At 43.1% G+C, this 13515-nt stretch overlaps 1 protein-coding gene across 1 annotated transcript in view; it reads right to left on the minus strand.

Annotated features, from left to right (window-relative positions):
* The window catches only part of trus (programmed cell death 2 like trus), a 96647-nt gene that overhangs the window by 17973 nt on the left and 65159 nt on the right, over positions 1–13515 (minus strand). Inside the window, exons 3-4 of the mRNA XM_080275494.1 lie at positions 4132–4492; positions 360–524 (exon numbers count right to left, since the gene is read on the minus strand). Of these exons, the coding sequence (XP_080131620.1) occupies positions 360–524; positions 4132–4492 (526 nt within the window). The remainder of the gene's footprint in view (positions 1–359; positions 525–4131; positions 4493–13515) is intronic.

Consider the following 13515-nt stretch of genomic DNA (forward strand, 5'->3'; position numbering starts at 1 on the left):
AATCTGCCCATTTGGTTGGGGCCCTGGGCAGGTATTGGGCCTTCCGAGGCTCTCTGAAACATTTGCCATGATTAGGTGATTTTAGATAGGGGAATCTGAGGGACACTTAACCCGGCTAAAAACCCCGGTTAGATAGTTACCAACCTGTGTAGTAAATGGTCCAGGAAACCATTTGGCTTGTCACTCAGTGTAGCGACCATAAGGTATCCCCACATTGAGTGAGTGGATGATGGGCACCCCATCTACCACAAAAGACATTAACATTATATATCCCCAAATTAATTTGTCCTGATATAAAATTACTTCATTTAAAGCTGCTTCATTTTTAAGCTGCTGATGAATTTCCACCTGTAGCTCACCTGAAACAGCGCAGGTATATCCGTAGTGGGCTGCTCTGGGGTGTCAACAGCTATCATGTCACCCTCAGGTCCCTCAATGACTGCTGTAGCCTCCAACCCCTCACCCTCACATGCACCAACAATCCCCACTGCACCACACAAGGCCTCGTTGGCATTGGCATCACCCTGTAGGGAAACATTAAAGTCAGCAATTTTCTATCTATCTATCTATTGCCAGATGCCATAATCCCATAAGGGGTGGCCACAAACAAATCACCTCCATGTCGTCCTGTCCCCCGCCATTTCACTCCCCTGCTCCCAGCTCACATACCCCTCTCTCATAAACCTCTCCACTCCATCCCTCCATCTCATCCTTGGCCTCCCTCTCCCCCCCCTCCACCTCACTCACATACACTCTCATCAGTCTCTCACTCTCCATTCTCTCCACATGGCCAAACCACCTCAATGTGTTCCTTCTAATGCTTCCTATCACATCCACATCCACACCACAATGCTCCTTCACTTCCTGATTTGTCCGTCTGTCTCTCCATGTGACTCCACATGCTCCTCTCAAATAACTTATTTCCACTGCTCTCACTCTAGACTTCTGTCCCTCCAACAACGTCCAAGCTTCACTTCCATACATTAGAGTTGGTATCACAATACTGTCATGCAGTAACTTTTTCACTTCCCTGTTTCTTATCACTGTTTTCACGGAACCAGCAACCTTTCTTCCTTGATGAAACCTTTCAAGCACTTCAGCCTCTAAACTTCCATCCTTACTCATCACCCTACCCAAGTACTTAAATGCACTCACATTAAAAAAAAAAAAAAAAAAAAAGGCTCCCGTATTATCAAGAGGGCTTACATTCCTAAGATGCCATCCATATGCAAAACCCATTCAATCAAAATTTTGATGGATGCCTTTTTTATATTCATTATATAATTTTACACAATCACTCATGTTTTGTTAACATGATTTTAATTATCAAAAATGTGATTCCACAATTGGCCTGTCTCATCCACAAATACTGTTATTCATAAAAGTAAGAGTGAGATGCATAAATGGATATAAGTGGAACCTTAAGCAGGCGAATTGCTACATACATAAGACAGAGGAGACAAGCTGGTGCTGTCTATGTGCATATTTACATAAACATTTTATTATTTTTCACAGAAGGAGCTACAGGCATTAAGAATACTTTGTTATTTATCAAAAATGAGAGTAAGAGCCTTTGATAGAAATCAGGAGAGATGAAATCAGGCAACAAGGAACATAAATTCTATCTATCTATCCATCTACTGCCAGATGCCTTAAACCCATATGGGGTGGCCACAAACAAATTGCCTCCATGTCACCCTGTCCCCCGCCATTTCACTGCCCTCTTCCCAGCCCACACCTCTCTCTCTCATACACCTCTCCACTCCATCCCTCCATCTCCCTCGTATACACTCACCTTGTTCGTCTCTCGCTCTCTGTCTTCTCAACATGGCCAAACCGTCTTAATGTAAGGTATTTCTCCTAATGCTTTCTATCACATCCACATCCACACCACACTGCTCCTTCACTTCCTGATTTATCAGTATGTCTCTCCAAGTAGCTCCACATGCTCCTCTCAAATAACTCATTTCCACTGCTCTCACTCTTGACTTGAGTCCATCCAACAAAGTCCAAGCTTCACTTCCATACGTTAGAGCTGGTATAACAATATTATCATACTCGTAAAGCTATTTGTTTACTTCCATGCTCACTTCCCTATTTCTTATCACTGCTTTCAAAGAACCAGCAAAATTAATTACGTAACGAAAATGAAACGTGCTGGCGCCATCTGCCTGCATATTTATACAACATTTTATTATTTTTCACAGAAAGAGCAACATGCACCGAGAATATTTTGTTATAGTACTGCATTTACTAAAGCTGAGAGTGGGAAGTGAAGATGGATACGAGGACAGCCAAAAGCAAGTGACCAGCTACGTAAATTACGCAACACAAAGGAGATAGGTCTATGTGCATATTTACATGCCATCATCTTCATCACCATCATCTAATCCTGTGTTGCCCCATAAGGCGCAAAGGACCCCGGGGCTAGGCAAGTTGGTTCTGACAATTAAGATGATAATGACCAGCCTCACTCATCCCTGAGTGGCATTATGTGAGCAATAGATAAGAACCATCCCTTGGATATGAACCTGCACAGACTCAATCTGACTGGACCACCTTTAAACCACCAGGTGCCATAATTTGGTTATATTGTTACCACCCAGCGTAGTAAATGGTTTCCTGGTGTGCAGGAAACTATTTGGCTTGTCACTCAGTGTACAGTCACCCATACACAGAAGAGGTAAGAATGAAGGAAAGAAAGACAAAAAGGAGCTGCAGGCCCTAAAATATTTTATTTTCATTTATCAAAAAAGAGTGAGATGCAAGGATGGAAAGGAGTAGAACTGAAAGCAGGCAACTAGCTACAGTATTTAAGTTATGTAACACAATCGAGACAGGCTGGCACCACCTGCATCCCTATTTCCAAAGATGGAAAAGAGGAAAGCCAAATGCAGGTGACTAGGTATATAAGTTACATGTATGTAACACAAAGGAGACAGGCTGGTACAATCTGTGTGCATATTTACAGATGAAAATGAGCTGAAAGCAGGCAATTGGCTACATCCAAACACCAATGAGACAGGCTGGTGCTGTCTGCATGCACATTTACATAAATATATTATTATTCTCCATCTATCTATCCATCTACTGCCAGATGCCTTAATCCCATATGGGGTGGCCACAAACAAATTGCCTCCATGTCACCCTGTCCCCCACCATTTCACTGCCCTCCCCCCAGCCCACATCTTGTGGAAATATCAGAACCTTTTTTTTCTGCCTGCCTTGGAAACAATTAATAAAAAATTTCTGGCTGAGAAATATCTGTCTATAATTGAAACCACTAAAAAAAATTTCTATCATTAATGAAGTACTGCATGTGGATAATTTCATAAATAAATGTACAGTACTGTATTATGATCACCTGTACTGTTACTATAATATCTTGAAAACAAAGGCAAGGCTTAGTAACATATATAGTAGTGATTCTCAAAGTATGGGTCACGACCCACCTTTGGATCGCGAGAGGAATTTTGATGGGTCGCAGGGACATAGATTAGGCCTAATGCTTTATATGTAGGCTATTTTATTTATGTAACTGAAATTGTAATTATCCTATTAGCATATTCTTAACTAGGACAGGCTATATACCGGTTACTCTCTCTCTCTCTGATCTTTTTGCCCTGTGGGTCGCGAAGTTTTAAATATTCCAAATAGGGTCACCCACTAAAAAATTTAAGAACCGCTGATATATACAGTAGTTAGGTCTCTGATAGGAGTGGATGGATATGATGCTGCTATGATGACATAATGCACTCCAGTACATTACTCTTAGGGTTTCTTCCAAACACCAGTGCTTGTCGCTCAATACAGACGGACAGGGAAAGCACATAAAATGAAAAAAAGTATCTTGATAAAAATTTGACTTCTTTTTCCAATTATTAACTCCCACACTAAAATGATTTACATGTTTGCTACCTTCATACGAATTGGAGAGGATTTTATAACTAGGTGTTGGGTATAGCCTTTGTTAATCTCTTCAGTAACAGAAATCTTTCCCAGGCTGAATACAATGATTTGGAGGGGAAAAAAAAAAAAACACTGAAGGAGTGAATAAAATTCAGACAAAAATGGAAAGGCACTAGTTTCAGTGACCATACGATTCCACCCAACCATAAGGGGCATACTCACCTCTATGATGTTCATCTTGCTCTCCATGGCTTGTGCAACATGAGCAATAGTGGCAGGTGAAGGTGGTGCATTGCTGGTGGCAGTGGTAGTGGTGGTGGTGGTGGCAGTAGTGTTGGAATTCATGTTATTAAGGTTAGTTTCTCCCGTGTCTCGTGTCCGTGCCATGTTATCAAGATATAACTGCGATGATGAACCATGGTAGGGATGATCTGCATTGCCATTGCCATCGTTGTCATTGCCCCCCCAATCATCGTTTTCCTCAAACCATCCACTCCCCTCACTGCCACTGCCATATGATGATACTGTGCAAGCTGTTTTGGTGGCTGTAGGGTCAAGAATCTGGCTCCGCAGGCAAGTCCAGCTGGCAAAGGGGAAAGATAAAGAAAGTGATAGACGTACATATAGCGTATGACTTGTTTTTTGTTTTTTTTGTCATCTTCACCAAATTAAACTTCTTTACTCATTCATTCATCATACATCACTTTGGCCTTTTATTCTCCCTGAGGATGAGGTGAGATAGTCCTTTTCTATACACAGCAATATTTAAATCATATGGTAACACAGCTACAATTGTAGCACATCCACAAGCTATCATTTTGGAGGACTAATATCCAAAATAACAGAAGACTTCGATATTGGAAGGCCATTCTTAATGCTGTAACCGAACCGGTATGTCATTGATTTCGGCATTTTTGAGCACACCAATATTTGATATAAGGTAGTAGGTGGTGGTTACCATTATCTACTCACAAAATGTCGTGTTGCCTACTTCTTCCTTCACCTCCAGCATTCTTTTTCTGTCTGTCCTCCTCTCTTCCTATGCTCCCATCTTTCTTGTCACTTTTTATTATTCTCCTTTCATTTTCAGGTGGCTTTACAAGCCTAATGGTTTCCTGTACGCCAGGAAACCACTCACAGTGCTGGGTGATAACCATATACTATAACCAACCCATATACATTCTCTACATGTCAATAAGTGGCTTCAAGGAGGACTAGTGCCCCTCTCGTGAAGCTATCTATCTACTGCTAGACGCCTTAATCCCATAAGGGGTCACCACAAACAAATCGCCTCCATGTCACCCTGTCCCCCGGTATTTCACTGACCTGCTCCCAGATCACACACCCCTCTCTCGTATACCTCTCCACTCCATCCCTCCATCTCATCCTTGGCCTCCCCCTCCCTCTCCCCTCCCCCTCCACCTCACTCATATACACTCTCCTCATCAGTCTCTCACTCTCCATCCTCTCCACATGGCCAAACCACCTCAATGTGTTTCTCCTAATGCTTCCTATCACATTTATCTATCTATTGCCAAATGCCTTAACCCCTAAAACGCAGATCGTCGCGTTTGCGACGCTCGGCCATAAGGGCAGGACGGCGGGTCGTCGCGTTTGCGATTTTAGTAAATTTTGAATAACCGTGGGCAAGCAGGCACCAGCTGGTATTGTCTATCAGTACCACCACCCTCTAGCTACAACTAGCATATTTTACCTTTGTACTACTGACCTCAGTTGTTGCCAAATATCGCGTTTTCCCCCCGTCCCCCCCCCACCACGGCCCGGCCAGCCTGGCTGTGATACATGGCAGCGCTCTGAGCGCTCAGAACTGTAAATCTGCGATCTCCTCTCACAAGCAGTTTATGCTACTAGGAAACGCTTGTTTCCCCAGTTGTAACACTAGCTTTTTTTCTCACGGTTTGCCTCTGTTTAGCGTCAGTTTACTGCAGGCTTTCAAAGTGAGATTATGGCGAGTTCTAGCTCTTCCCAGTCAGTGCAAGCGGCCGACAGGAACGAGAATAAAGTGGCGGACGTAAGGCAGAATAAAAAGCGCGCCATGGTGATCTTTTGGGAAGTAATATGATTGAAAATAATGTAGTATACATGTTTTTAGCTGTGAAAATGGAAATGTTTGTTGAGTGACGGGAAGACCGCCGCCACAGTGCATGTCAGCCGTACGCTCCGTTGATTTTAGCCTTATTTTCAGTGCTTATTGTACGAATACGGATTCCTAACTACCTTTACGTTGTAGTATAAAGTTTACTGTGACAGAATGAGGCTGTGGTAGAGGGGAAACCGGGTTGCTGGAGGTGTGAAAGTGAAGATTTGGTTACCCAACTTTGCAAGTCTCCACAAGTCCTTGGGTAGTCCAAGAAGGCTCAACACCTGTCTCTGGAGAAAGCTGAATGTAAGTACTATCTGCCATACCAAGTATAATGTTCTAGGGTTAATCTCTGGTTTTTGGCGAATATTTTCCTACAGGTACTCAGACCGCGATACAACCCCGCCACTTGGGGTGGATCGACTGTAAACAGCCGAGTTTTAGGGGTTAATCCCATAAGAGGTGCACACAAACAAATCGCCTCCATGTTGCCCAGTCCCCCGACATTTCACTGACCTGCTCCCAGCTCACACACCCCTCTCTCATTTACTTCTCCACTCCATCTCTCAATCTCATCCTTGGCCTCTCCCTCCCTCTCGCCCCCCTTCCACCTCACTCACCTACACTCTCCTCATCAGAGTCTCACTCTCCATCCTCTCCACATGGCCAAACCACCTTAATGTGTTTCTCATAACACTTCCTATCACATCCACATCCACATCACAATGCTCCTTCACATCCTCATATGTCAGTCTGTCTCTCCATGTGACTCCACATGCTCCTCTTAAATAACTCATTTCCACTGTTCTCGCTCTTGACTTATGTCCCTCCAACAAGGTCCAAACTTCACTTTCGTAAGTTAGTGTTGGTATCACAATACTGTCATGAAGTAACTGTTTCACTTCCATGCTCACTTCCGTGTTTCTTATCACTGCTTTCAGGGAACCAGCAAACTTTCTTCCTTGTTGTACCCTTTCAAGCAATTCACCTTCCAAACTTCCATCCTTACTCATCACACTACCCAAATACTTAAACACAATCACATTTTCAATTTCCTCCTCATCCAACCTCACTGTACATTCACTGACATAACTTTCCTTGAAGACCATAACTTTACTCTTCCCTACATTCACGTTGAGATTCCATTTCTTACATACTCTCCCAAACTCATCCACCAAGCCTTGCAGCTCCCCTTCGTCTTCACTTAACAACACAGTATCATCTGCAAACAACAGTACAGGGAGTTTCCAAACACTGCCCTGTCTCATTAGGGCCACTTCAACATCCACTCTCCTACCTTGTATCTCTTTTATAACTCCATCCATATACAGATTGAACAACCATGGAGACATGACACATCCCTGTTTCAATCCAACCTTTAAGTAGAAAAATTCACTCAGTTCACTATTCACATGCACTGCAGTCTTAGCACCCTCAAACATACTCTACAGAGCATTCAACAACTTCCCATTTACTCCACATATTTTTAATACTTTCCACAATCCTTGTCTATCCACCCTGTCAAATGCTTTCTCCAAATCCATGAAGGCTGCATACAACTTCAATCCCTTCTCTAGAAACTTTCCACTAACGATTTAAGAATGAATATCTGATCTACACAACCTCTTTGCTTCCTAAAACCTCCCTGTTCTTCTCCAACTAATTCCTCTGTTATTTCCCTAACTCTGTCAATAAATATCCTACCATATACTTTTCCTATTACACTAAGATGACAAATGTCCCTATGATTACCACACACTTCTTTTTCCCCTTTTCTTTTGTACAAGGGAATAATTATACCTGATTTCCAATCCTCAGGGATGCTACCTTCCTCCCAGGCCATTCTGCACATCGTCCACATCTATTCTACAACTATCTCTCCCCCATGCTTCAGCATTTCACCACACACTCCATCAATTCCTGAGGCTTTCCCCATGTTGACTTTCTTCAGTGCTTCCACAACTTCCATCCTACTGGTTTGTTTTTCTCCTCTCACATCCCTCCTTCTCCCAGCCATTCCCCAGCCACTTATACTCGCATTACTTTCATTCTCTATGTTCAACAATTCCTTAAAGTGCTCTCTCCATCTGTACACTTCTTCCCTCTTCTCCATTAGTAATCTACCATTTTTATCCTTCACTCCCTGACTAACTTCACTGCCACCCTAACTCCCAACCTACTGATTTCTTTTTCTCCTCTCACATCCCTCCTTCTCCCAGCCATTCCCCAGCCACTTATACTCACATTACTTTCATTCTCTATGTTCAACAATTCCTTAGAGTGCTCTCTCCATCTGCTCATTTTTTCCCTCTTCTCCATCAGTAATTTACCATTTTTATTCTTTACTCCCTGACTAACTTCACTGCCACCCTAACTTTCTTTACCTCTTTCCACAACATTTTCTTACAGTCCATCCACTTTACACTCAAATTCCTTCCAAATTCCCCATCCACTCTCTTCTTACTCTCTCTTACTAATCTTTTCACCTCTCTCTTTCTCTTTACATATAACTCTCTCTTCTGTCTCTCAACTTCATCCACGCCCCTGTTTCTCATCCACTCATTATATGCTTCCTTCTTTTGTGCCACAGCCTGTCTCACCTCTTCATGCCACCATGCTGTTCCTTGCACCCCCTTTTGTCCTCTCTTCACCCCACACACCACCTCACATGCTGCACAGATTTCTTCTGTGAATACCTTGCACACACCTTCCATGTCCCCCATCCGCTCCAATCCATATTTACCCAATCACTCCTCCACTTCTCTCTTATATTCTGCCTCTTTCTCATCCTCTTGTAACCTTTCCACTCTCCTTGCATATACTACTTTCTCCCGTCCTTCCCTTCTTCTATTTCTCTATTTCAGTTGGACCTTGATTCTAACCACCACCACATGATGGTCAGAAAGTCCACACCCCCAACCTCTACATGCTCTTGCATCCATTACACACCTTCGCATCCTTTCATCCACATACACATAATCAATCATTGCCTTCTGTTCATTCAGTTCACCACTCACCCTTCTCAACACTTGCAATGTATACCTATGGATCATTTTGTGCCTGAAGAGGGTATTGGTTTTCACCAACCCCCTACTGGCACAAATGTCCACTAAAGCACTGCAATTCTCATCTATCTCAGCTGGCACACCCCACTCACCAATTACATCATCCACCTTGACATTCCCTACTTTACCATTCATATCGCCAATCACAAACACTCTCATTCCTTTTAAACACTGCCATGCACGTTTCCACATTTGTTCAGAACTTTTCCCTCACTCTGCTTGCACGATCTTGCGTTGGTGCATACACGCACACAATTGCCCACATTTGTATTCCAACTTTCAATCTTACCCACACAATCCTTGAGCCAACCGATCCATACTCTCTTATATTCTCCTTCCATCTGTTACTCACCACAATACACACTCCTTCTTTTGCCCTCTCTTTCTCCTCTACTTCTGCACATATACCCCATCCACACTCCCATTCTCTCACACTCTCATCTCCCCATTTAGTTTTAGTTAATCCACATACATCCATTTTTCTCTCTTCACCCTACACACCACCTCCCGTAAAACAATTAACTCAAAGAAAAACCCCTCCCTCATTACCAGATTATGGTGTCTGGCTATAGACAGATAGACATCTGCTATCAGAAGCAACTAATCAGGTGTAAATAATGTCAATACTGTATTAACTTATTTTCAGAATTTTCATCACCAGCTATCCAATCTGTTTCCTGATGTTTATTCCTTGTACACCTGTACAGTATAGCCTAACAAAGGAAAGCTCACTGCATACTGTACCTGGTACAACCCACTACAACAGAGTGCACAGTGAGTCAAGTTACCATCATAGCAGACAACAATCATGCAGGATTACAATATCGCTGACTCAGTTCCTGAGAAAAATTTTGCCATTTGTTGCATGAATCGCTAACTGCTTGGCAAATCTTGTAAATCCTCAATAAGATGGTCAAAGTCAGTTTTAAATAAAAACACATGTACATTACTGTTATGTAATAGGGTACTGTATATCCACATGAATCACAGTATAAATACTGCCTTGAATTGGGATGAAGTTATTCACAGGTGTTTCCATATATTGTACAAGAGTGGAAGTACTAGAGCTTCCAAAAACTTTCATGCAAGATATATATATATATATGGAGCCTCTGTGGTACAGTGGTAAAGTGTGCATTTTTGTACACTGAAGAACGAGGGTTCGAGCTCCGCCAGGGTAATAAACTTTGGGAGCCACATACTGCTTGGCAGACATAAGGGGTGCTGTAGTTGAACCAGTGTCGCATACTATAATGTATGCTTGCACCCAGTCAGCTTGCGCGGGCCGATTACACTCAGTTCACAGACTACACACACATCCAAAGCCACTCCAACACAACAGTTAAACTTACAAGCACTTCTCACCCTACATACAATCTCTACTAAACAGCCTAAGCCACTTGGTGGAGATACATTGGCTGTATCGTCCTGATCTAGGTCGGGATAGGCCGGTCCTGCAGTGGACACTCAAATGGCTGATGAGATGGGGGTAGGGGGGTTTTTCAAGAATACTCCTCCAGTATCCCTGCTTGTCGTAAAAGGCGACTAAAAGGGTTGGCGGAGGGTTAGTGCCCCTCCCTGGAAAACAACTAACTAATAAAACAAACAAGAAGCCTCGGACAAGGCCTGACCAAACGATGACGACCCAGGACCGGACAAAGGACTTGGTAATGGGTACATGGAATGTAAGAGGAGCGAATGATGAGGTGAAAGAGAGAGAGATTGTCCAGGTGCTTGAGGGTGTGAAAGTGGATGTATGTGGAATAACTGAAACAAAAGGGAGAGGAGAAAGTGTGAGAGAATGGGAGTATGGATGGGGTATATGTGCAGGAGTAGGTGAGAATGAGAGGGCAAAGGAAGGAGTATGTATAGTTGTGAGTAAAAGATGGAAGAAGAGCATAAGACAGTATGGATCAGTTGGGTCAAGGATTGTGTGGGTAAAGTTGAAAGTTGGAATACAAATGTGGTCAATTGTGTGTGTGTGTATGCGCCAACGCAACATCGTGCTAGAAGAGTGAGAAAAGAGTTCTGGACAAATGTAGAAGTGTGCATGGAAAAGTTTGGAAGGAATGAGAGAGTGTTTTTGATCGGTAATATGAATGGTAAAGTTGGGACTGTGGAGGTGGATGGAATAGTTGGTGAGTGGGGTGTGCCTGCGGAGATAGATGAGAATGGGAGTGCGTTAGTGAACATTTGTGCTGGGAGGGGGTTGGTGATAGCCAGTACTGTACCCTCTTCAGGCATAAAATGATCCACAGGTATACATGGCGAGTGATGAGAAGGGTGGGTGGTGAACTGAATGAAAGGAAGGCAATGACCGATTATGTGTGTGTGGATGAAAGGATGTGAAGATGTGTAATGGATGCAAGAGCTTATAGAGGTTGGGGGAGTGGACTTTCTGACCACTACTTGGTGGTGGCCAGAATTAGGATTCAAGTAAGATGGAGGAATAGAAGAAGGGAAAGACGAGAGGAAGGAGTAGTTGCAAGGAGAATGGAAAGGTTACAAGAGGATGAGAAAAAGGCAGAGTATAAGAGAGAAGTGGAGGAACGATTGGGCAAATATGAATTGGAGCAGATGGGAGACGTGGAAGGTGTGTGTAGGATATTTACAGAAGAAATATGTGCAGCATGTGATGTGGTGTGTGGAAGGAAGAGAAGATGGAGGGGGATGCAAGGAACAGCGTGGTGAACTGAAGAGGTGAGACAGGCTGTGGCACAAAAGAAGAATGCATACAATGAATGGATGAGAAATAGGGGCGTGGAAGAAGTTGAGAGGCGGAAGAGAGAATTATATGTAGAAAGAAAGAGAGAGGTGAAAAGATTAGTAAGAGAGAGTAAGAAGAGAGTGGATGAGGAATTTGGAAGGAATTTGAGTGTAAAGTGGAGGGACTGTAAGAAAATTTTCTGGAAAGGGGTGAAAAGAGTAAGACAGGATGGAAGTGAAGTTAGCAGGGGAGTGAAAGATAAAAATGGTAGATTACTAGTGGAGAAGGGAGAAAAAGTGAGCAGATGGACAGAACATTTTAAGGGATTGTTGAACATAAAGGGTGGAAGTAATGCAAGTATAAGTGGCTGGGGAATGGCTGGGAGAAGGAGGGAGGTGAGAAGACTGGAAGAAATCAGTAGGATAGAAGTTGTGCAAGCAATGAAGAAAGTTAAATTGGGGAAAGCCCCAGGAATTGATGGAGTGTGTGGTGAAATGTTGAAGCATGGGGGAGAGATAGTAATAGAATGGATGTGGAAGATGTGCAGATTGGCCTGGGAGGAAGGTAGAGTCCCGGAGGATTGGAAGTCAGGTATAATTATTCCCTTGTACAAAGGAAAAGGGGAAAAAGAAGTGTGTGGTAATCATAGGGGCACTTGTCTTCTTAGTATAATAGGAAAAGTGTATGGTAGGATACCTATTGACAGAGTTAGAGAAAGAACAGAGAAATTAGTTGGAGAAGAACAGGGAGGCTTTAGGAAGGGAAGACGTTGTGTAGATCAGATATTCATTCTTAGATCTTTAGTGGAAAAGTTTCTAGAGAAGGAAATGAAGTTGTATGCGGCTTTCATGGATTTGGAGAAAGCATATGACAGGGTGGATAGACAAGGGTTGTGGAAAGTGTTAAGAATACATGGAGTAGATAGGAAGTTGTTGAATGCTGTGAAGAGTATGTACGATGGTGCTAAGGCTGCAGTGCGTGTGGATGGTGAACTAAGTGAATTTTTCTCTTTGAAAGTTGGGTTGAAACAGGAATGTGTCATGTCTCCATGGTTGTTCAATCTGTACATGGATGGGGTAATAAATGAGGTACAAGGTAGGGTAGTGGATGTTGGAGTGGCCCTGGTGAGAGAGGATAGTTTGGAAACTCCCTGTACTGTTGTTTGTTGATGATACTGTGTTGTTGAGTGAAGACAAAGGGGAGCTGCAAGGCTTGGTGGATGAGTTTGGGAGAGCGTGTAAGAAACGGAATCTAAAGGTGAATGTAGGGAAGAGTAAAGTGATGGTCTTTGAGAGAGGTGAAGTCAGTGAATGTACAGCGAGGTTGGATGGTGAGGAATTGGAAAATGTGAGTACATTTAAGTACTTGGGAAGTGTGATGAGTAAGGATGGAGGTTTGGAGGATGAAGTGCTTGAAAGGGTACAGCAGGGAAGAAAAGTTGCTGGTTCTTTGAAAGCAGTGATAAGAAACACGGAAGTGAGCATGGAAGTGAAAAAGTTACTACATGACAGTATTGCGATACCAACTCTAACGTATGGAAGTGAAGCTTGGACGTTGTTGGAAGGACACAAGTCAAGAGTGAGAGCAGTGGAAATGAGTTATTTAAGAGGAGCCTGTGGAGTCACATGGAGAGACAGGCTGACGAATGAGGATATAAAGGAGCGTTGTGGTGTGGATGTGGATGTGAGGGGAAGCATTAGGAGGAACACACTGAGGTGGTTTGGCCATGTGGA

This window comes from Coenobita brevimanus, chromosome 61, assembly GCF_032717465.1.
Source record: "Coenobita brevimanus isolate Jiangsu-jjx chromosome 61, ASM3271746v2, whole genome shotgun sequence".
Classification (NCBI taxonomy): Eukaryota; Metazoa; Arthropoda; class Malacostraca; order Decapoda; family Coenobitidae; genus Coenobita; species Coenobita brevimanus.